The following is a 23,729-nucleotide window of genomic DNA, read 5'->3' as shown; positions in this document are numbered from 1 at the left end:
TAATACTTTTAAAAAATCACAAAATAATATATACTTAACAAAAAATTACCAAATTTTAAGAATAATAATATCTCATTTTTCTAATCATGCTTGCCAAAAATCTCATCAAAATTCAATCTCTAATGTATTTTTTAAGAAATACATATTTAATGTTAGTTTTTTTTGCAAGATTATCAATATTAAATATGTATTTCTCAAAAAATATATTAGAGATTGAATTTTGATACAATTTTTTATAAGCATGATTAAAAAAAATGAGATATTATTATCCTTAAAATTTGGTGATTTTTTATTAAGTATATATTTTTTTGTAATATTTTTATTAACAACTAACAATACTTTTAAAAAATCATAAAAAAATATACTTAGAAAAAAATCACCAAATTTTAAGAATAATAATATTTCATTTTTTTAATTATGATTACAAAAATTTATATCAAAATTCAATCTTTAAGGCATTTTTTGAAAATATATATTTACTTTTGGACATTTTTGTCGCGTTTTCAAATTATTTAAAGGATTTTTGTCGATAGTAAAATTCGAATGCATTTTTGTCAGCGTTTGAATAATTTGGAGGCGTTTCTTATTGTTAATCCAAAAATATACCATCAAAAGTCGTTTTTGCCCGCCACAGTTGCTTTTGTTAAAAGAGTAAACTATCAACCCGACCCCTGTCCATTTTTCAGAATGACAACGTGACCCCTCACAATAAAAACGATCCACTTCGATCCTTGTTATCTACTTCCGTGATACAACGCGGTCTCTGTAGGTATTTTTTCGTCAATTCTGAACGAAAAACTGACATGTCAGGTTCATAAATGAACAAGGGTCTAATTGTCTCTAAATTCAAATTGGTTAAAATTTATTTGTCCTTATTCTTTAAAAAATATCTTTTTCAAATTATTTTTTATTATCATATTATTATTCTTTTTTTAATATTTTATTAAATATATGGTATAATAAGTACAAACTAATTAATAAATTATTTAAATTTAAAAATATCTTTAATTAGAAGATACATTTATATGATATAATATTTTAGTTTTTTCTAATTTATTAGTAGTAAGCTCTAAGTGGTCTCATGCATATTTCGATATGAGTATGCTTATTTTAGTGTGAGATGTATGAATACTTAAAATTATTATCATTCCAATATTTTTAGTTCATTATATAAATATATTTTGTTTAAAGATAATTTTTATTATTTAAAGATTGTTGTATGTTATTATTATGTATTTATTTTTATTTTATAATAATTGATTAATTTAATTAAAAATACAGGATATATTATATATATATATATATATATTTATATATATATATATATATATATATATATATATATATATATATATATATATAAACAGAAATTAAAAAAATGAGGGACAAAAGGCTATATTTATATAGAGTAGTTATAGGTATATTATTTGTTATGTTCATAAAAAAGTGATGTAGTAGTCTTGTAAAGTGTAGCCTATTCTTTTGAATTCTATTAACTATTAGTACTAAAAAGCGTAACCTTTGGTCTTGAACAGCATCACTTAAAAAACGCACCATATTCTCAAATGGTCCTGAACAACATCACTTAAAAAACGCACCATATTTTCAAAAGCCAAAAGTGTAGCCTTTGATATAGAAAAGCGTAGTCTTTGAGAATAGGCAACACTAGTGTAGGCATCCCCCACAAAAAGTCTCTGAAGGCTAAAAAGCGTAGCTTTCGCCTAAGACATCATTTTTTTTAATTTTTGGCTATATTTTTTAAATGTACTTGAATGAGTGTTTTTCTTGTAGCGAATAAGGACAAATAAACCACTAACCAATTTGAATTTAGAGATAATTAGATTTTTGTCTATTTCTAAACCTAATATGTCAATGGAGAAATATCCACAGAGACCGCGTTGTGTCACGAAAATAGAAAACAGAAATCGAAGTGGATCATTTTTATTGTAAAGGATCGCATTGTCATTTTGATAAATGGACAGGGACGAATTGATATTTCACTCTTGTTAAAAAGTAGGAGATTAGTTTTTGCTCTACAAGCTTGTGGCCGTGGCACATACTTTTGAAAAAAAATAATTATAAAATATTTAGAGATAAAAGGCTCTATAAAGTCTATCCGAAATTGATATCTCTAAATCAGTTATACGTCAATTTTTTTTTAAACACAGGCTAAGTGAGTACTTACAAAAAATATTTTAATATCTAAATTAACACTAATATATATTTATTGTTGAACATTTTGTCGCAATTTTAAATTATTTAAAGATATCAATAATAAAATTCAAATGGATTTTTATAATAATTTGGACGGATTTTGGACGGTTAACCCTAAAGAGTTTATGAATAATGATGTACGTGGCCATGAAAGATGAACTGTGGGTAGCAATTAAGGGGGTCATAGCTGATATCAGAATGGTGTGTGTAATTTGCATGTTCTGAAAATCGGACCAGATTTGGTGGCCGGAACGGTCCAACTACAAACCGGCAATATTAACAGTCTGATCAGACATGAAACCGTTGATCAGAAAACTGATGAACAACTGTTGAACCGGAAGTGAACCGGCCGGTCGAACCAAACGGGACCTGGCCGGTTTAAAAAAAAACGGAAGCTCCTTCGTTTCTTTCTCCCTTTCTTTCTTTCATTCCGAAAGAAATCACAGAAACTCAGCCAAAAAACCCTATCCCTGTAAGCCTACACCACCGCCGCAAGGAGTGGCATACTGCCACCGTCCGTCTATCTAGCTTCCCTCGTGCTCCAAGTCTTCAACCCCTGTTCGCTGTCACCGATCGCAGCTGCTTCCTCGAGCTCGGCGTCCGTCGTCTTTTTTCTGCTCAGCCGCGCTTCCGCCGCCGTTTGTTTGCCGTTCACGTTCGCGTCTTCGTTCAGTCGTCGTCTTCGTTCGCATTCTTCGCCGTTCACGTTCGCTCGGCGTTCACCGTTCGTGTCACTCGCCGTTCACCGTTCGAGTTCGCATTCGTGTTCGTCTGGAAGCCACGTTGCTCTGCTTCAAACTCTGCAACCAACCCGCGCGCTCCACCTAGCCGTCGAACTGCTCTCTTTTGTAGCCGCCGTGAGTTCCCTAAACCCGCCACCAGACAATACACCACAACACCAATACTCTGCTTCAAACTCTGCAACTTCTGATTTCTATTACAATAAGTAACTATTTGATCTGGTAGTGGTTTGGATTTTTTTCATAGACTGAATTAAAGTATACAATAGTTATGTTCTCTTCTCTATCACATTGATATTAAGCTTTGTATTCTCTTATTTCGTTTTACTTTCACCGCACTCGACATGTTTGATGAAATGCTTTAACCATATTTCTCTGGTTAGTTTTATAATTTCTAGCTTTTAGAAACTTAGTAAGTTGATTGCATGTGAAATTAGAATAATTGGATCTTAGTAATTAGGAAATTTTAGCTGCACAAATAGCAGAAAACATATTAGCATGATGATTCCACTTGAATTAGTGTTCTTCTGGTAAATTTTAACTGTTATTGTGAACTTGTTAATTTGCTAATTGTTCTTGTGGTGTTGTTCTGTTGTTCTTCTGTTATTTTTAATTATTTTTTCTGTTTTTGTTGTGATTTTCTGTTCTTGAACTTGTTAAGTTGATAATTTGCTAAATTGTTTGGCTGCTGTTGTTTTAATTTGCTAAATTGTTAGGTTGCTGCGATTTAATTTGTTGGATTTTCTATTTAGGTCTTGTTCTTGTTTATTTGCTAAATTGTTGTTGTGTATTTATTGTTGTCTTTGAGATTATTGCTGGATATTGGTGATCATTGATTTATTATATGCTTCATGTTTTCATTGTTTTGTTGATTGTTTGTTTTGTTTCAGAAATCAATTTTTTTGTGATCAGTGCTCAAACTCTAAATGTTGTTCTGCTGGTTTTGTTTTTGTTTTGTTTCAGAAATCAATTTTTTGTGATCAATGCTCAAACTCTGAACGTTCTTCTGCTGTTTTTGTTTTGTTTCAGAAATCAATTTTGTGATCAATGCGCATACTCTGAATGTTGTTCTGTTTTGTTTTAAGGCTGTGTTTGGAAGAGGTGATTGATTTCTGAGTGTTGTTTTGTTTTTGTTGTAAGGCTGCATGTTGTGTTCAATTTTCACTTTGTAGGAAATTCTTTGAGGTATATAAGAATTAAGGAAGACTATTTCAACTGTATTACTCTATTGATTCTGGTCTACTACAAGCTTGAACATAGAATTGAAGAGAGAAACCCTTTATTATTTCATCATTGGCCAATTTTTGGTATTGCATATCATTGTAGTTTGTTTATTCATAGAACTAGTTGTTTATGATCCCCTTTTGAAATAAAAAAATGCAGCAGAAGAGTGTTTAGAACCAGTTGCTTTATTCATTGAATTTTTATAGAAACAGGTGTTTATTATAAAACGGTTTTTTTGGTTGAACTACGATTGAACCAGTGAACCAGTAATTAGAGCTGTTTGATGACCGGTCCGGTTTTTAGAACCTCGGTAATTTGTTCTATTTATTGACCACAAGTCAAAGAGGAGAAGAAGGAACAATGGAGGGTATTGATTGCATTAAAAATAAGGTGTCGAGTGCCAATTATGATAGGGTTTTTTAATGAAATTAAATGGAAGTGGGGGTCTCAATGAAAAGTGGGAATATGATAGAGAGGATAGGAGACTGAGAAGCTGTACCAATAATGGTTGAGATTTTGATTATGTTTAGGGTTTTATGCCATATGATTTCGAGCTCATATATCATAGTTTCTGGGAGATGTAGTATATCTTGATGTTGATGTGTTTTGTAAGTCTGCGTAGTTTTATGTTCTATTTTGTGGAATTGATCTTTGGATAGCATTAAGATTTTGGGTGCTGGTTTTGTTTTTGTTCTGCTGTGATGATATTGTTTCGGATATATGATTTCCTAAGAACTCACCTTCCCATGTTGGATCATTTATGAGCGTTTGAAGTATATAAAAGAAACCAATGAGAATTTTTTACTATGAATGTGACTTAAAATTTTTCCAGAGGAATGTTCATGTTAAAAAACAATCATAATTTCAGCCTTTGCATTATAAACTTCAATTTTAGGGTTTTTTTTTTCTTGATTAATCTCTGGACAACTAATTATTTAAGTGAGACTAGGTCAATCGGTTCAACCAGTGACCTATCAGTTGAACTGGTAACTTAGTGACCCAATAGTCTGATCGGTTCTATTCTGATAACTAGGCATTCAATAACCTATTGGCCACCAAACCCTTAACATCATTCTTTTCTGCATGAGCATCTTCCTTCTCAACATCATTCCTTTTTCTGTCTTCAGGACCCCATCTTGATTCTTGATGACCGAATTTAGTGATGAATCGGGAGGCGGGAGACCTGGCAGTTCGAATAAGCAGAGCTCTGATCTCAGCCTCATCACCCACCCGCCACTCATGGACTCCCTCCCTGGAGCACACCCTCCATGCTCTCCGCTGCCGCCACCACCTCTCGCCTCCTCTCGTCTCCGCTGTCATCAACCCCTTCCTTCTCCGCCACCACTCCCTCGCATTGGGCTTCTTCAATTGGGCCACTAACCAGCCCAACTTCGCCCACACTCCCTCCACCTTCCACTCTCTCCTCTCCTCCCTCTCCAACTCCCACTCCCAACACCACCAAAACTCCGTCCTTTCACTCCTCAACCAAGCCAAAGCCCTCAACTTCCCCCTCCATAGCTCCATTCTCCGCTCCGCCATTTCCTCTCTTCTTGCAACGAACAAGATTCATAATGCATTCTCTATGTTTAGGGAATTTTCTACTCTTGCCAACGAATTGGGTGGTGCCACATGTAATAGGTTACTGGCTGCACTTGCTTCTGCTGGGTACTTGGACAGTGCGTACAAGGTGTTTGATGAAATGACTGTTAGGGGTGCCCCTTTGAGTACCATGGGTTTTGGGGTGTTTGTGTGGAGGGTTTGTGAAGAGGGTTGTTTGGATAGAGTTTTAGCTGTTTTGGATAAGATTAAGGATTGCTGTTTGGGGATTAATGGGTCGGTTGTGGCAGTTTTGATTGTTCATGGGTTGTGTCGTGCTGGCAGGGTGTCCGAGGCCTTAGGGATGTTAGGTGAGCTGAGGGGCAAGGGATGGAAACCTGACTTCATTGCTTATTGGGTTGTTGCCTCGGCACTGCGAAGAATGCGAGATGTGGCTGAGGAAGTGAAGGTTTTGAAGATGAAGAGGAAGTTAGGGGTGGCACCGAGGATTGGTGATTACAAGGACTTGATACTTGAATTGGTTTCTGAGGGGCGGATTAATGTGGTGAAAGAACTCGGGGAGATCATTGTTGGTGCCAATTTCCCCATTGATGATGATCTTCTCAATGCCTTAATTGGATCAGTTTCGAGTATTGATCCTGGAGCTACAATTATCTTTTTTGAATTCATGATTCGTAAAGGGAGGTTTCCTACCATTTTGACTATTAGCAATTTGAGTAGAAATCTTTTTAGGCATGGGAAGGTAGATGAGATGTTAGAGGTGTTCCGAGTTCTGGATTCTCATAACTACTTCAAAGATGTGGAGGGTTACAATGTGATGGTGTCGTTCTTGTGCGAAGCCGGAAGAGTGAAAGAGGGCTATGCTGTTCTCCAAAAGATGAAGAAGAAACGGATCATTCCTAATGTGTCATCTTATAATTATGTGATGGAAGCGTGTTGCAAGGAGGATCTGCTGCGCCCAGCGAGGAAGCTTTGGGATGAGATGTTTTCATGTGGATGTTCTGGGAACTTGAAGACCTACAATATTCTGATAAAGAAGTTCTCTGAAGTGGGACAAACTGAAGAGGGTTACAAGCTCTTTCAGCACATGTTGGACAAAGGGTTAACACCTGATCACACAAGTTACACCTCTCTTCTTGAAGGGCTTTGTTATGAGGACAAACTTGAAGCAGCTTTTGAGCTCTATAACAAGCATGTAAAACAGGACATTATCCTTGCAAGAGATATATTAAGCTCATTTGTATCATCACTATGCAAGAAAGGTACTATTCAATTGCACAGATATTTCTTACTTAACAATGTTCTATCTTGCCCAATGGAAGTTCACAATTGAAAGCCTGGCTTGTACTTTGTAAGCTTTGCTCCATCATAAACATATGCTCATATTGTATTTCTTTTCCATTCAGGTCATCTTATGGATGCTTCCAAACTACTTTGCAGCCTCAATAATGATATAGGAAACACAGAGGCCCATGTAGTTTTGCTGAAATGTTCGGCTGAGGCAAAAGAAATTCCAATAGCCATTGAGCACCTGAAGTGGATTCAGCAAAAGTCACCTTTAATGTTGCAAGATATATGTGCTGGACTCTTAGCTTTTATTTCTTCTGCTACATTTCCGGAGCCAATATTACAGTTACTGCAAAAAATACAAGACTTAAATTTCCCAAATAAAGGACATCTTGAAGGATGTGTACCATAGATGATTATGGTGGTTGAATTCTGGGATTACAGCAACATTGTTTGGAAAGAAATTTTAACTAGCTAGAGGTAGGTTGACAGCACAGAAATAACTACTAGACTTTTCGTACAAGGCCAATATTGGCAAAAAAATGAGAAACAAACAAAAACAAAAAATAAAACAAGACAAAAAGAAAAAGAAAAAAAGTATACCAAAATAGCAGGCTTTTTTTTATCTTCTAATCTTTTAATAATAAATTATGTCTAATATTATATCCGACTGAGTACTTTTTTTCTTCGAAAACCTATAAGCCATTATAAATTGTCCAATATTTATTTGGTAATTATTTTTCTTTCAAGGACCTACAAATTCATAGTAAAATTTTTAGATCTTAGTACTCTTAGTCTTATTACTCTTCTGTTTCTTATTACTCTTCTGTTTAAATAATGTGTGGCTTTATTAGGCGATAAGAGGATAGGATAGATAGAATTTACGTTTTAGGATTTCTGCCCCAACCGAGTATGCAGTGCAATCCTTTCAAATGCGAATACGAACATCCTTAATTTTATTTCAGATAACATTAATTTACAAGTTACAAACATTATACGATAACAAATCTAAAAATTCCTGTGAACAATCGAATATTACATTATTCATTTGGCACTGACAATGGCTTAAAATTGAACATAATTGTGACTTATATTGTACTGAAACTAAGAAAAACTATAGCAAGTAAATAAACGATCCGCCGCGAAAAGAAAAAACAAGGGGATTAAGAAAGTAATTAGTTGTCATTAATTCTACTGTCCCGCAAAAATCGCTGAACCATCCGTCATACGAGAATGCATAGCTTCCTCGAATATACACTCATCAGAGACTGTACACACTAGTCATCGCCAAACGGGATTTGAAATACAAATATCTATTGCACCTATCGTAAAAACAGATGTATTGAATATTATAGCTATGCTATATAACGGCCTGTACACCATTAAACCCTAAAAACCCCTCCCAAATAAAAAAAGAAAGGAAAAACTATTTCGAAGAAAATAGAATTGAAAAAATTTACAAACTAATCTACATTTGCAAGCAATAAAGTATCAATCATCAGGGCGTTGAATCTCACCCATCATGATCCGGTTGCTGGAGACCTTGAAACCAAGTAGAGAAGGATCAATCTGCTTCCCTTTCTTTCCTTTCTTCTTGCCGCTTCGCGCTGCCTGGAACCCACCATCAGATGGCTCGGTGGCACCTCCACTGGCTGCATGTGCATCCACCTCAGGAAGAACAGGCTTTTTAAGCATGTCTATAAAAGATGTTTCCGCCACAGCACCTTCACTGAAGGAAGAAGTTCTAAATCGAACTTCTTTCTTTGCAGAAGCCTGAGCATCCATCATGCTACTCATTGACGAATTTCCAGATGGTTCTCGTCGTCCTACAACAAATGTTATTTTCACTGAGCCAAGATATTAAAAACAGAAAGGAAATGTAGGCAGTTGAAAATTACATACCTTCACCAGATGCAGCATTCATTATATTGTTCGGGTTAGTATGGGATCCAGTTGGTTGGTCTGACTGAACATCAGGGGAGGATAAAACACGAGATACATGGGGTCGCTTATGGAAAGCATTATCAAACTGTTTCGTTGAACTAGCGATTCTGAAAATCAACAACAAATCAAACTTACATCAGTCATAACCAGCATTTTCTGTGACGATTAAACCATTTATACCAATGCATTCAGTTAAGATAGAGGATGACAGACATGAGCATCAGATATATCCAAGATACCATTTTTCAACAAGCTGTGATTCAGATAATAATTGAAAGCTTCTTATAGAATGCCAGCAGACAGATCAAAACATGAGCCAAAGCATGAATATTCTAAGAATATAACATTTACATTTACTAGTGTACAACTAATTAAAACATGAGCCAAAGCATGAATATTCTAAGAATATTGTTACCTGTCACTAGAAACCTCATCTGCACGTGAGTTATTCAAACCCATATCACGACCAAATGAGCCCCCATCACCTCCTGCATAGTACCATACAGTATATTCAACTATTATATAAAAGCACAAAACAAATAAAATAAAGCATTTATGCATTTGCAATATATATTACCTGCACTGCTTAGTGAGCTATGTCTACTATGGGCCATAACAGGCAGTTCCATGGAATTCATCGTACTCTCCACTTGATCGGACAAGTCTAACATCCCAGGAATAGACTTGCTCATTGTGCCACCTACAAATTCATGCCTCTGCCCCTTATTTGTCTCCAACTCAAGTAAATCTTTTTCCATAGATTTACCCATCATGAGAGGAATTCTGTAATTGGGATTTAAAGTATCCTTATTACCAGATAACAGAGATTGCTCTTCCAGTAATGATCCAGATCTCGACCGAAGAGGCATTCTCTCAGTATTCCCTATATTATTGTATTGCTCAGTAATGTGCATGTTGGCTAAATGATCATTCAGTAGGGAATTGGATTTAGCACTCGAAGCCATTTCTAAAAATGGATCATTAATATGGACTTGCTGATCAGGTGGAATCTCAAAAGGATGAATTATTGAGCCAGCCTCAGACACTTGCCAAGATTTTTCATGACTTATTGATGAAAGAGGATGCCACTTATCAATAGTTGAAGGTTGGGCAGAATGAAGGCCCAGTTTTTGATTAAGTATGTCCATATAACCATGTGCTGAACTCTCTTCATGAGCTCCCATAGATGCAGAAATGTTCAAATCTGTTGATACAATGGTATCCCCTAACTCCCTCCTCTGCCTCATAGCTTCAAGGTGTTGCAGCTGCATCCGTGGGTCAATCCAGCTGTTCTCAACATGTCCGTTGTTGCCAGAGAGGGAACTCTTGAATGCATCTGAGTGATGACCATAAATATCATCAGATGATTGTAGGTGGTGAGAAGATAAAGAACCCAGTGGATCAGTTGGGTGCATATAACGACGACGATCTTGTAACTCCCTTCCATGGACAGAAATAGGTGCAGACCTCTCAAACATCATTGGATTAGTATCAAAGAACCCTCTCTGATTCTGCTCAGGAAGATTCCTTCCTAGATAATTTAATTGCTCCTCTTGTGCTAAAAGCCTCTGTTGCTGGTTGTGGATATCTGAAACATTAAATCCTGCTGAATGACCCAGTTGATGGGTTGGTGGATTTCTTACCAACTGCCCTGTTTCATTGATTGACCAAGACCTACCAAAATGTCTTTCCCCTTCCAATCCTAGCTGCTGTCTAAGAGCCATTGACATCTGGTGCTGTGCCTGCAGCTGATCTTGCTGAAAGTGAAGCTGTTGCTCAGAAGGCATGATACTCCCATGCCTCGCTTGCAACAAAAGGTCTGATAAATCAGCTTGCCTCCCTTGGACAGCATTGAGGCCCATATTTGCTTGGATAATCTGTTCCACTGATGGATCAATGTGTCTTAAAGAATGTGAATTCTGCTGCATGTCATTCAGAAATCTCCTCAATTGTACCTGATCCATCATGTTATCCCTAGAAAGATCATGCTTTGACTGCCCAAAATTGGGATCAGAGATTTGTTGATGCAAAAGCTGTTCAAGCAGCATTTGCTGAACTTGGGCCTGTTGCTGGGGTTGTAGCTTCATATGCTGTTGAAGCAATTGTTGATGATGCATATCTTGTTGCTGTTGAAGCTCAAGTTGGCGTTGCTGGATCTGAAGTTCCAGAAGACGTTCAAAATCTGACCCCGAGTTCTGCATCATTTGCTGGATATTGGGGTTTTTGCTTTGAGTGTGAGGAAAACCTGGAAATCTCTCTAAATCAGACCCAGTAAGATGTGCAGGAAAATGATTAGATACAGTAGCCTGCTGCTGCAAGCGTTCCTTCTGCAGCTTCTGCAGTATCATCCGCTCGGGGGCATCAAAATTATTAAAGTGTTGCCCCATATGGGACATGAACTGGTCTTCCAATGAACCTACATGCATATTAGGGTTAAAAGGCCTATTCATCCCATATTCATCAGGCCATGTATCCCGGAGAGATGACTGATTAATCATTCCCCCAATAGAGCTTTGATCAGCAAAAGGAGCATCCCGATCAATTAATGGATCTACAAAGTGACCCTGATCGCCCAATCTCAAAGAACTATTGGAAGATTGTGCACGCCTTAAATGAGTACCATCTCTGAGTTCAGACATCAATAAACCAAATGGATGCAACTTATCAGACTCATTATGAGCATCACTCCCCAAAACATCATTGTTGACAGGTTTGTTAGGATGAGGATATGAAGAAGCAACATCCACAGGCCTCATCAAAGGGTTGTCATTGCTGCTTCCAGCAAATTTAGATAATGACATATCTACAAAGAAGCATATATAAATAGATATTAGAATTAGAATCAAATACATATGCAACATGAAGACACAAATTTCATAAGCAGAATAGTAAATATCAAATAAGTGACAATGGCAGATGGAAAAGCATTATATTACCCTCCTCTGGCGCAACAATATTACTGAACGCCTGATCGTCAGAAAATTGGACCTCAGAGCGATAATTTTGACTACGTATTTGAGACTGAACACCAACACACGCGCTAACATCCGGACGGGATAAAGACCAAAGTTGATCATCATTAACAGCTGACCCATTGAAGTCAAAATTAGGCACATCTACTTTTAGGTTCCTTTGAATGGCATCTGATGATTCTGATTGAGCCACCAGGTTCGTACCAGAACTGAATCCTGATTTTCCTTTCAGGTGAGGCATGACATCACCAAGTTCTTGAAAAGGTGAACCTTCAGGTGCATCTGACAAGCGAACTGGTAGGTCCAACCCAAAAAACCCTTGTTCAAACCACAAAATTATATCAATCCCAAGAAATGGTCCTTGAATTGCCCCTTGAGGGTCCAGATAGCACAAACTTAACTCCTCAGGAACAGCAGCAATTTCATAAGAATATGCATTCTCATTAAATTTCAGGTCCTGTTGATTAATACTTGGATTTTGCTCAAGAGGCGAAAATCCAAATGCATCAGGCAGGTTATTATTGAGTTCTGACGCAGAAAATGAATCAACACCATGATTGGTATGCCCCTTATCGCCATCGAAGGTTTCTGATTCAACAACTTTGTTTATGGTGATAGTTCCCTCCCTGTTATTGTTGTCAGAATTCTCCACTCTCCCATGCACAACAGCTGATGACATATGTTTCTGCTTGCCTAGTTGGAAAGTTGCAACATCTGAAAAACAATAGTGACTTGTAACCATCATTAATCCATTATATGTATAGAAAACAGAAGATCTTAATTTCAACTTAATAAATCAATAGCATATAAATATAAAATCAAATACTATTTTCTCACCATTAACTGCATTTCTAGATGAACCAGCAATTTGATCAGAATCATTTGAGATTTCAATTCCCGAGATAACCTTTCCACCACCGTCAATTAAAGTTTGTTTTCCTTCACTTAAGGCTGTACCAGGACCTGAAATAAGTCAAGAGGGACCATAGTGAGGGAGAGCGGGGGAAATTAAAGATTAGAAGATTATTTGATCAAACTATAATACACATTACACAGAAAACTTGCAACCTGAAATATCATCATTCAACCCTCCATCCTTTCCTCTAAATGAGTATCCCGAAACTTCACTACTAGTAATTTTTCCATTCCATATATCCTTAAGGACAGCCTGAAAGGAGTACACAAAACTATATCAATGCTGAATACTTGAGGTAGAAAGAAGACAAAATGATAGCATAATAACATTGGCCATTCAACTCGTCTGTTCATTATACCTCTTCTTCAGCAGCAGGAGCAACAAATGCTAATGGCTCTACAGATTCCAGTTGAGTTATGGGTGAAGTATGCTCCAACTCAGGAGGCATACTGTCAAAAGTTGGATCAATCTTTTGCTTGCGATATATGTCAAGAATCTTACCCCTGGGATAGTAATATGACTCGACACCAAGGCTAGACTTCCCCAGTATAGTTCTATTCTTATCCACAAGTGCAGAGCCCACACTAGATCCCAAGGGAGGCCTTCCAATTTGCAGATTTCCATTTATATTTGCCCTTCCTCTTCCAGGTGAAAATCGCACATTTGTTCCCTCTGTACGTCCTTTATCCATCCCAAATCCAGGTGCAGCACGGTATGTGGCCACACCAGCTGCTTGAGCTTCCAATCGATGACGTGGTCTCCATTTATCACGAGAATCTGTGTCACGATCAGACCCTTGTCGATTGCTAACACCAGAAGACTGTTTCTCTGCATGACCATCTTCCTTCTCAACATCATTCCTTTTCTCAATTCGAGAATCCTTTTCTTTGTCTTCAGGACCCCATCTTGATGACCACTTGTTCTCTCTCCGAGAGTCATGACCAGAACCACGGCCATCATGCCAGCGATCAGCAGGCAAGGATCGGTTCTCTGAGGTTGACGTAATCTCCGCACGACGCTCTTCTTTTCTGCGATCCCTTCTACCAAGCAAGCTTGTTTCTCTTTCCTCCTCACGCCAGCGACGACTTATGTCAACATCTGGAGCAGTCCTCCTCCAATCTTTCTTGTCTTGAGAACCCTCCAAACGCCAACTATCTTTCAGTATGGGATCAGTGGGGTTCGCCTGTGGCAAAGAACCAAAAGCACCGATATATCTATATAAATTTTGCGATGATGCAAATCCTTTGAAAGTCACAAATTTAAAAGAAACAAGTTTTTAAACAAAAATACAATGGGAATAAAGACTCCAATTCAACTGAAAAAGCATATGCATACAAAATATTCTAACACTAGCCCATAATTGAAACGGTAACCAACAGATTTGATATGATTAAGCAAAGAAACAAAGAAGAGCTCGTCTCTCCCCCCCCCCCCCCAAGGGGCACCAAAGATCCCGTTATGTTATTGTTTTCTAATATAGAAATATCACTCTTTACAAATATAGAACACACAACAATTCTTGGTATGATAATTGAGTGCGCAATCATTTTCTATAAGAATTTGAGAAACTGCCTCATCAACCAAAGAAAATAATTGGAGAATCTGAAAAATCTTAAGAATTAAGACACATCACCATTGCTTTGTCTTTCAACATTCGTACCAGGTCAAAATTTAAACAAAAGCTTAGCTGTTACATTGAATAAAAAATCAAACAGGGTCTTGAGATTGACTAAAAATCCATTTTGCCTTCAAAAGACACAACAGATACAAAACCTTTTACACTAGGCAGGAAAATCCAAAAGAGAAAATCATATTTTTCTTCAAATATTTTGTGATTGAATTACTGAAAAGACCACTTATTCATCACTTAACCACTCTGATGCTCTTACAAATACCATACAGACACATGTCAAACTAGCAGCCACAGCTCTACTATACATTCCCCCTTGACCCTTGATGTACAATAAATTGCATAATAGATAAGATCAATTTTACAAAACAATACAAGAAAATGCAATGTTATAAAATTCAATGTGACCGAGGGGAGAAAAATATTTCCGTGAACAAAACTGACATGTTTATTCTTTAGTCTCCAACATGATAAAGCAAAGCAACAGCAAACTCCACCAGATAGCAATATATTTTACCAGAGGAAAAAGGAATCTAGCTCATGAAATTCAAATCCAAGGAAGCAGTGAGTATTACATACCCCCACTGGGTTGGCAGTTGCTTTTGAGTCAACAGGTTTGGAATAAAGCCACTGCGGGGATAATGGGATGCTGCTGTCCAATGAAACTTGATCTGAAAGTGAAACCAGCTTTGTGTCAACACCAACAGCTACCACACAGTGTATAAATGAGGGCAACGCAACTAGCTGTTAGCTTTAACTTCAATTCTGACATATATCAACATCTTACCTTTCGAATCATCAAGTAGCCCAGCAATCCCTTTCTCCGTGCCATGTACCGCGGATGCTTCATCTAACACAACCAAAAATGCGAATGTTAACTATCTCATTCAACATAGCAACAAGCAATGACGCGATCTATATCGTCCACCACAGCTGGCAAATTACATAATACAGATAAATAGTGAACAAGCAAATCAAATCAACCCTCAACATCTGGAGAAGACAACCCCCTCCCCCTCAAACCCAGTTAAATCAGCTTACTATTTTTAACAAAATATATAGAACAAATATCCGGATTCAGATTAATAAGAAATCTCACTCCATCCATCCCAACACAGCTTCAGAGAAAACAACACATAACCCACTCGCACTAGCTAAAGCATTGACAGGAACCAAGAACCAAAAATAAATAAATAAACAAATAAAAATAAAGAGAAAATGTAGATCAATCTTCATTTCACAGTAAAGTCAACCCCAAAAAACACACAAAACAACATTCAAAATTAGGTATCCATTATCAATTAACCAAGAAGGAACATGCGTGTTGAGCATGCGATTGACAGAGAGAACGAATCAGGGATTGAGATTCAACGGATCAAGACAGAGAGAAAGCGAACAATTATTGCAAAAACGAAACGAGAAGCGAGCATTTGAAAGCGATTTAGAGGAAAATCAAAATGGAAAGGGAAAGCCCTAAAAGTAAAAACAACGGAAAAAATCGAGAAAATAAAAAAAATAAGAAGCGTTGGAAGCGGAAAATCGATCAGACCTTTGGAATCGGAGGGCTTGGAGGAGAAGAGATCGTCGGGGAGATTGACCTTGCCGTCGCCCATGTTTGGTGGAGCTCGAAATTGGTGGAATTCGAAGGTGAACAGAGAGATCCAGAAAGAACGGAAGAAGAACGAGAAAGAGAAGAGTATGAAGACGAAGATGAAGATTAAGAAGAAGATGAAGAAGATTGTGAGGAGTGGTTTGGAAGGCGAAGGGCGAAGGGAATGGGAGGAGCTAGGGTTCCGAGATTCAGAGAGAGACAGGTGTGTAGGGTTTGCTAATTGCAGGGTATAAGATTAGATAGATAGAGAACACAAGAGGAGAGAGTCTGAACGAGAACGAGAAAGAGAGAAGAGGGGTGAGGGTTTGGGTGTGTAACATCACAAACAGCCACAGGGACTGCGCGATATATTATTCGTTTTTTTTTTTATTCTTTCTTCTTTTTTTTTCTCTGGTTTCTTTTTTTTTTAATTCCAAAAAAGATTATGATAAGTGATTAGAATTTGTTTTTGTTTGTAAAAAAAATATTTTATTTATGTTTTTATATTGTTATGATAAGTTTCTTTCTTTTTTTACAAAAAATATAAAAATTCGAACTCATGATTTTTTAACCCAATAACTTATAATAAGAGATTTAGATCCTTTAAAGTTTGAATTTTACTTTAGAGAATAAAGTGTGATTTTCTAATTTTAAATAATTTTTTTTTTATATTTATTTTTGGTTTCACTTATGAAATCAATGGTAAAAAATCACATTTTATTTTTTAAAGTAAAATTTAAACTTTAGAAAATTTAAATCCATAATAAGTGTATTTATGATAAGTGTATTTATGTTTTTATATTGTTATTGAATACTCACGGTAAAAAACAAATATTCAAATAGCTACAGAGATTTGATACTATATACTTGAAATGTATAACATCTTAAAAAAAATGCGAGTGCATATGGGATATGTTACATATCTATAGTTTAAAATTTTAAAATTACAAATTTTTAATTTAAAATTTTGATAAATATAATTTAAATTAATTCAGGACAAATAAACTTATTTATATTATTATATTGGGTTAATTATAATTATATATTTAATTTTTAAAAAAATAATTTAAAGTTTTTAAACTAAAAAAATTAATAATTTAAAATTTTAAATACATCTAAAATATATGTAAAATTAACTTAGAATTTGATAAGTTTAAATAATATTTTGTATCATATTGTGTTAGTTTATTTTTATTTTTCTATGTCATCTAATTTTATTTAAATAATTTAAAATTTTAAAATTATAAAATTTTTTATTTTAAAATTTATATATTTTTATTAAAGATAAGAAGACTTGAACGCGCAACCTCTTAAGTGAATATGAGAAGATTCTGTCATTTGAGTTATAATTCAATGAAGATAGATGAGTATTATCTAATTATTTTTAATTTTTTTAAATATGAGTACGTTTATTTGTATTATCTTAAATTTTAAATAATATTAGATAAATAAAAAGATTAAATCAAATCATAACGTATTTCAAATACACTAGGTTAATTTTTTTTGCTTTATTCTAAATATTAAATATGTATATCTACGCAAATATAACATAACTCGATACATTTAAATTTTCTTTTAAGATGTATTTATTTATCTTTTGTTCTGTGCATCCTAAATATATATATAAAAATATAAATATTTTATGCGTGTATATTTTAATAAATAAAATATTTAAATAATTTAAATAAAAAATCCGTAATTATCGTTATCCAACTAGGGGGTGAATTCTATCCATTTTAGTGGGTGTTTGCTGTAAATAAAAGATTAAAAAACGTTATGCGTAAAAAAATACCAATTATATATATATATATATATATATATATATATATATATATATATATATATATATATATATATATTATGTGTGTGTATTTCAATTAAATAATCAATCAACAAAAAATTAAACATATCATAATAAAGAAGTAAAATAATCAAACTTAAGAATAATGAATAATAAAATTATTTATTATAGCATAATAAAATTCTTTTAAATGTTAAATATGTATTTTTGTATACATATTTCTTGTCAAGATTAATATGCAGTATTTTTCATAAATTTTATAAAATAATAAAAACATTTTTTGAATAATAAAAAGTCTAGTGTGTCTTTGGGTTGCCTTTTCTAAAAGAAAAATGATATTTCAACTATTCAAAAAAATACTAAATAAAATTCTTATGTGAAGGTGGTAGAACTAGTTGGATATAGATTTGGTAAAATTTGTTTTTTTTTTCAAAAGTAGTTTATCAATAAAGATCGTTTCTAAAAGTTGTAGTAGTTATATTTTGTAAATAAAAATAAAATAACTTTCAATTAGCATACACTATAACAATTGTATTAAATATTAGGTACATAAATGTTTTGATAATCAATTTTTAATCACAATTTTTCAAAAAGTTATAATATTTTTTAAAAATATAACAGAAATGGAGAGACTATAAAACCAAACAGAGAACATTCTTATAACAAATATTTTTGGGGAAGAAACATCAATATTTGAAAGAACATAAATTTTTTTTATAAATAACAGAATATAAAGAAGAGAAGATGAAAGCACAGCAATAGTAAAGGAAAGAAATCATGGCAAAAGAAGAAGAAAAGGAACTTAGATCCTTTGTTTTTTTGGGACACTACATATTTTGAAACTTTAATATTTTATTTCATATAAAGCTTAAATATTTATTATCTAAAAACACTTTCCATACTTGATGTTATACTATTGTGAATACTTTTCATACTTTTGCAAAATTTGGCATCATCTTTTCCATATTTATTTTCACCTTCAAGCTCAAAATCCAACTCATCAAATTTCTTAAACTTACAATTATTTATAGAATAAAAACAAATGATATGGTTATGCAATATTATTATTGCAATAACAATTTGAACTTGTTTTCCGTGGCTAAAACTTAAACATTTCTACCTTTGTATAGTCATTTGTAGTATGCATGATATTTTTTTTTTCTTTTGGGTGACTTGTAGTATGCATGATATGGTTATGCAATGTCATCTCTACCATTTTTTCCAAATTCCAAATGGACGTTATTTAACACTTATAAATGAAAAATGAACATAATTATACATATCGTGGTATTTAAAAGGTCTATTAATACGACAAAATTTAAATAAATAATATCTCTCCCTTTTATATGTCCTGATTATTTATCTTTTTTGGATAATATATCTACTAAATAAAATTTACTTGTGTATTGTCAATTCTAACGTGACATAATAAAAAATTAAGTACGCTTATAATTTATAATTTAGGTGTGAAGATGAAGTACAATATGGTGGTGATTTTGGAAAGTCCAATTCAAGGGAACCAATTATATTAGAGAAACTTATTATGTTGTGATTTATTTAGATGATCCATCTTATTTTCAAGGTCTCTCAAATTTTTTTTGAAATTATTTTTTATCTCTTTAAATTTTAGATATATATTTTTTTGAAATTGTATCCTCTCAATTTTTTTATTTAAAAGAGTAAAATATAATTTTTCATAATATATTTTATAGGTGGGACAAAAAAATTATGAAAAAAATATTAAAAAGTTAAAAATTATACTTATACCCTCAATTAAAAGAAATTAAGATGATTCATTTCCATAATTTCTTCCAACACATTGTGTCTTTTTGTTGTATTATGCTATAAATTTTGGACACCGACAAAAAAAAAAAAAAAAACATCGTATATGATTTGGGATTAGACTAAGTAAATTTGTCTTTTGTATAAAGTACAAAATAATGTAAATCGAAAACATGAAAATATGATATATTGGATTTTCCTCATGCCCATATCTTATAAGGAGTTAATATGATGATAGATCTAATAAAGATTTTAATTTGAATTGAGATATTATCTTTAGTGTCTCAACCCAAAATGCTTTAAGATAATCGCTGATCTAACGAATGGTGCTATACATCTAAATTTTTTTTGATAATTAAATTTAATTAAGTTAATTTAAGTTCAATAAAAATTAGTTTTATTATTAACGTATGTAAATACATTATCTTTTTATATTTCGTGCTTTTTTATTCGTATTTTTCTTTTTTTATATTTTTTTCTTTTTCGTGTTTCTTTTTATCTTGTTATCGTCATTTTTTATTACTTTGTTATTATTGTATTTTTTTCTTCTCTTCTTAGTAATTTTTATAGCATTATGTATGTTTTCTTTTTTTTATTTTTTTATGAGGGTAAAATAAAAGAATGATGAGAAATTGAAACAAAAAAAAAAAGAAAATGAGGAGTTTTGAGTTATATAAAATTTATCATTAAATAATTCTAAACTTTTTTTTACCGTGACATAGAAGTTTCTTAATTTTAATACTAAAATTTTTTAACTATGACACTAAATGGGTGAAATAAAAATGTGAAAGAAGAAGAAAAAAAAGAGGAGAATGATGAGAAGGAAGAAGGAGAATTTTAAAATATTATTTAGTTGAATGAATGTATTTTATATTTATTGGATTAAATATTTACCATAAATAAAAATAGCATCAAAAATTCATAATTTTAACACCAAAATTTTGTTACAAAATACAGAAATTTCTTTTTTAATGCTATATTTTTTTGTTTGGTTTTTTCTTCTTTTTTTTTGTTTTTATTCTTATTATGAAGGTAAAGCAAGAAGAATTATGAGATTGAAACAAAAAAAAAAAAAGAAGAAAATGATGATGATAAGGAAGAAAAAAAAAAGGAGAGGAGGTGTTTTGAGTTATGCAAAATTTATTAAAAAATAACATTGAAATTCTAAAGAATAACACTGAAATTTCTTCTTTAATGCTGCATTTTTATACTTTTGTTATTCTTTCTTTATATCTTTCTTTCTTTTATGTTGCTCTTATTTCTTCTTTTAGGAGTATTACTTCTCATATTAGATTTGAATGAACATGTTTGTATTGTATTACAATCTTATTTAGTTTAATAAATATAGGTTTACACTTATTGAATTGAATTCTTGCCATAAACAAAAATAGCACCGAATTTCTTAATTTTAACACTGAAATTTTGCTATAAAAACATAGATTAATCTTGTCTTTAAAGCCGCATGTTTCTTTTTTTATTTTTATTCTTCTTTCTTTCTTTTTTTGTTGCTCTTACTTCTTCTTTTAGAAGTATTACTTCTCATATTAGACTTGAATGTACATTTATTGGATTGAAATCTTACATTGCAGCGAAAAAGAATGAAAGAAAAAAAGGAACACTGTGACGATAATGATAACGATGACGACAATGACGACGATGGCGATAGAGGGGGAAAAGGAAGGAGAAGAAGAAATTCAAATAAAAAGGAGGGAGGAAGAAGAAGAGGAGATGGCGATAGTAATAATAACGACAACAACAATAATGAAAGAAGAAGAATGCGCATAAATATAAAAAAAAAAAGTTATACAACTTAGTTTGATTTGGTTGGGTAAATCACTTAATTATAGAGAATTTTTATTTTCTAAAAGCATTGTTGTTCTTCTCATTTCTTGCAAATTTATAATTTTTTATTTCAATAACCTTATTTTTGTTAGAGTATTTTAGGAATTGAAACAATGTTGTTTTCTTTAAAAAAAATTTAAAATCTAAGCTCAAAAATTTTACTATCATAATCAAATCTAATAACAGAGATTGCAAGTCTTTTTTCATCTTACTTCTTAGAGAATTCAACAAATTTTTTAAAAGTATCATCTTTAGAAATTAAAAAAATAACTTATATAAATCTAGAATAGTCAAAAATTAGAAAAAATTACCAAAAGAACCCATGAAGTTTACAAACGTGGACAAAAATATCCATAAATTAAGGAAATTAACATTGTACCCATGAAAGATGGGTTTCGTACGACAAAAGTATTCAAACTTTAATTTTTTATTGATTTTTTAATAAAATTCCTAAACTACCCCACCATAACCCCATTCTACTGTCACTCCCTCTTTTCTCACTTCTTCCTGTCTCCTCACTTTTCCCTCTCTCAAAAATCCTCACAGAGTCACAGAACTCTCGTCCTACTTCCTCACCACCGTCTGCCACCCACCTATCCCGTCACCGCCAATCTCCCCTCTCACTACTTCCCCCTCTCACTCTAAAGATGACTACAACACCTTCGTCGTATACATGTGACCCAACCTGAGGAGAATGTCGCCACGACGCGCTTGTCCCAATCGAGAAGAACATCGTCGTCACGCACCTGAGAAGAGATAGGGGTAGTGGCGCTGCTGCATACAAAAAGAGGGTTCAGTAAAAAGAAATTGGAGAAAAAAGGGTGGTGGCGCTGCTGATGAAGGTTCTGTCGTCGACGATGTTACAGCCGGCAAAGAAAAATGTATTTCTCTTTTTTCTTAACATTTTTATTTTATTTTTCTTTTTTTTCAGAAATTGATTTAGTTACTACTAAAAAGATATTGTTCTAATTTTTTTTTTAAATATTCTTCTATTTTTATGAAAGCAGAGACTGATTTATAAAAGATTCTGTTGATGGCTATTTCTGCTTCTGATTTTTGCTGAAGTAAATTTCAAATTGGATGAATAGATTTGTTGATTTTCGATGGTTGATGGCTGTTTCTGCTTCTAGTTTTGCTAAAGTGAATTGAAATTGGATGAATAGATTTGAATTTTTTTTTTGTTTTGGGTATTTTTTGGTGTTTGATTGATTCAGTTTGGGTATGGATTGTAAACTTATGATTGAACCGGTTGAGGTCCAATCTTCACCACTACCACCATTGATTTTGGCCTGATTTGTTATAGGAGTAGTTTCGGACTCCATGGCAAAGATTTTAAAGATGCAGGTTGAAAAAGTGAGTTGAGGTTGAGGGTGGGGTAGTTTGGAAATTTTATTAAAAAATTAACAAAAAATTAGGATTTTGATACTTTTGTCATACGAAACCCATCTTTCATGGGTACAATGTTAATTTCCTTAGTTTATGGGTACTTTTGTCAACGTTCATAAACTTCATAGGCACTAGGGGTGTACATGGCCCGGTCCGGCCCGAAGATCTGACCCGGACCCAAACAATTTAGGGACTAATTTGTGTGATTTCACCGGGTCTAGAGTTGGGTATAGGTCTCAAAAATAGACCCAGTTATTATTTAGGGTCCGGTCTGGGTCAAAGTGAATCCGGCTTAACCCGGCTCATGTGCACCCTGAGAAAACTAGAAAAGGTATATATGTTTTAAATTAATTCCAATATTATGTTATATTAATTATAAGTTTATTGTTTTATTTTTTTATCACACTGTTGAATTAGAAAATATTAAAATAGAACAAAAAAGCATCAAATTAGAATTTATGGATAAATTCAAATTCAAATATGGATATCAACTTCTCGGTAACAAGTTTCTTCTTTATAAATAAGTTTTTTTATAAATTATTGTTAAAGCTTTTAAAGGCTCGATTTTCACCCATTTTGGACTAAGTATAATTGTAACCCGAAAATGTTTAGGTTTTATCAAGTCTAGAGTCGGGTTATGGTCTAAAAAACAAACCCAGTATATATTTAACGTCAAATCTAAATTAAGACAAATCCAATTTTACCCGTCCCATATAGTCATATATATTCCTAATAGGTATTTTTAGTAATTTTTTCTTAAACTTACGACTACGAGCAATGGAAGATAATAAGTTAGTTTAGAAATAATGTTAGGCGCCCGATTCATTGCTCTTAATATATTTT

The 23,729-nt window shown here is 33.3% G+C and overlaps 2 protein-coding genes across 3 annotated transcripts; one reads left to right on the top strand and one right to left on the bottom strand.

Moving 5' to 3' along the window:
* The first annotated feature begins 2,443 nt into the window (after positions 1 to 2,443).
* On the top strand, positions 2,444 to 7,698 carry LOC130935719 (pentatricopeptide repeat-containing protein At5g14080). 2 transcript variants are annotated; one of them, XM_057865595.1, is made up of 3 exons: positions 2,444 to 3,071; positions 5,306 to 6,997; positions 7,142 to 7,698. In XM_057865595.1, the coding sequence occupies exons 2-3, from the start codon at positions 5,341 to 5,343 to the stop codon at positions 7,432 to 7,434; spliced, it is 1,950 nt and encodes a 649-aa protein (XP_057721578.1). In that variant the 5' UTR covers positions 2,444 to 3,071; positions 5,306 to 5,340; the 3' UTR covers positions 7,435 to 7,698. The 2 variants fall into 2 exon arrangements, with proteins under 2 accessions (XP_057721578.1, XP_057721577.1); XM_057865594.1 differs by lacking the exon at positions 2,444 to 3,071 and having other exon boundaries at positions 3,561 to 6,997.
* A 487-nt stretch (positions 7,699 to 8,185) lies between these two features.
* LOC130936657 (uncharacterized) lies at positions 8,186 to 16,393 on the bottom strand. The gene is made up of 11 exons (XM_057866769.1): positions 16,034 to 16,393; positions 15,272 to 15,334; positions 15,064 to 15,155; positions 13,213 to 14,037; positions 13,007 to 13,106; positions 12,776 to 12,901; positions 11,903 to 12,652; positions 9,544 to 11,769; positions 9,382 to 9,454; positions 8,925 to 9,073; positions 8,186 to 8,848 (listed from the first exon to the last, which is right to left on the bottom strand). Exons 1-11 carry the CDS (start codon positions 16,095 to 16,097, stop codon positions 8,514 to 8,516), a joined length of 4,803 nt encoding a protein of 1,600 aa, XP_057722752.1. The 5' UTR covers positions 16,098 to 16,393; the 3' UTR covers positions 8,186 to 8,513.
* Positions 16,394 to 23,729: the final 7,336 nt, after the last annotated feature.

Source organism: Arachis stenosperma, chromosome 6 (genome assembly GCF_014773155.1).
Source record: "Arachis stenosperma cultivar V10309 chromosome 6, arast.V10309.gnm1.PFL2, whole genome shotgun sequence".
Lineage (NCBI taxonomy): Eukaryota > Viridiplantae > Streptophyta > Magnoliopsida > Fabales > Fabaceae > Arachis > Arachis stenosperma.
This window is presented reverse-complemented; position numbering and strand designations above follow the sequence as displayed.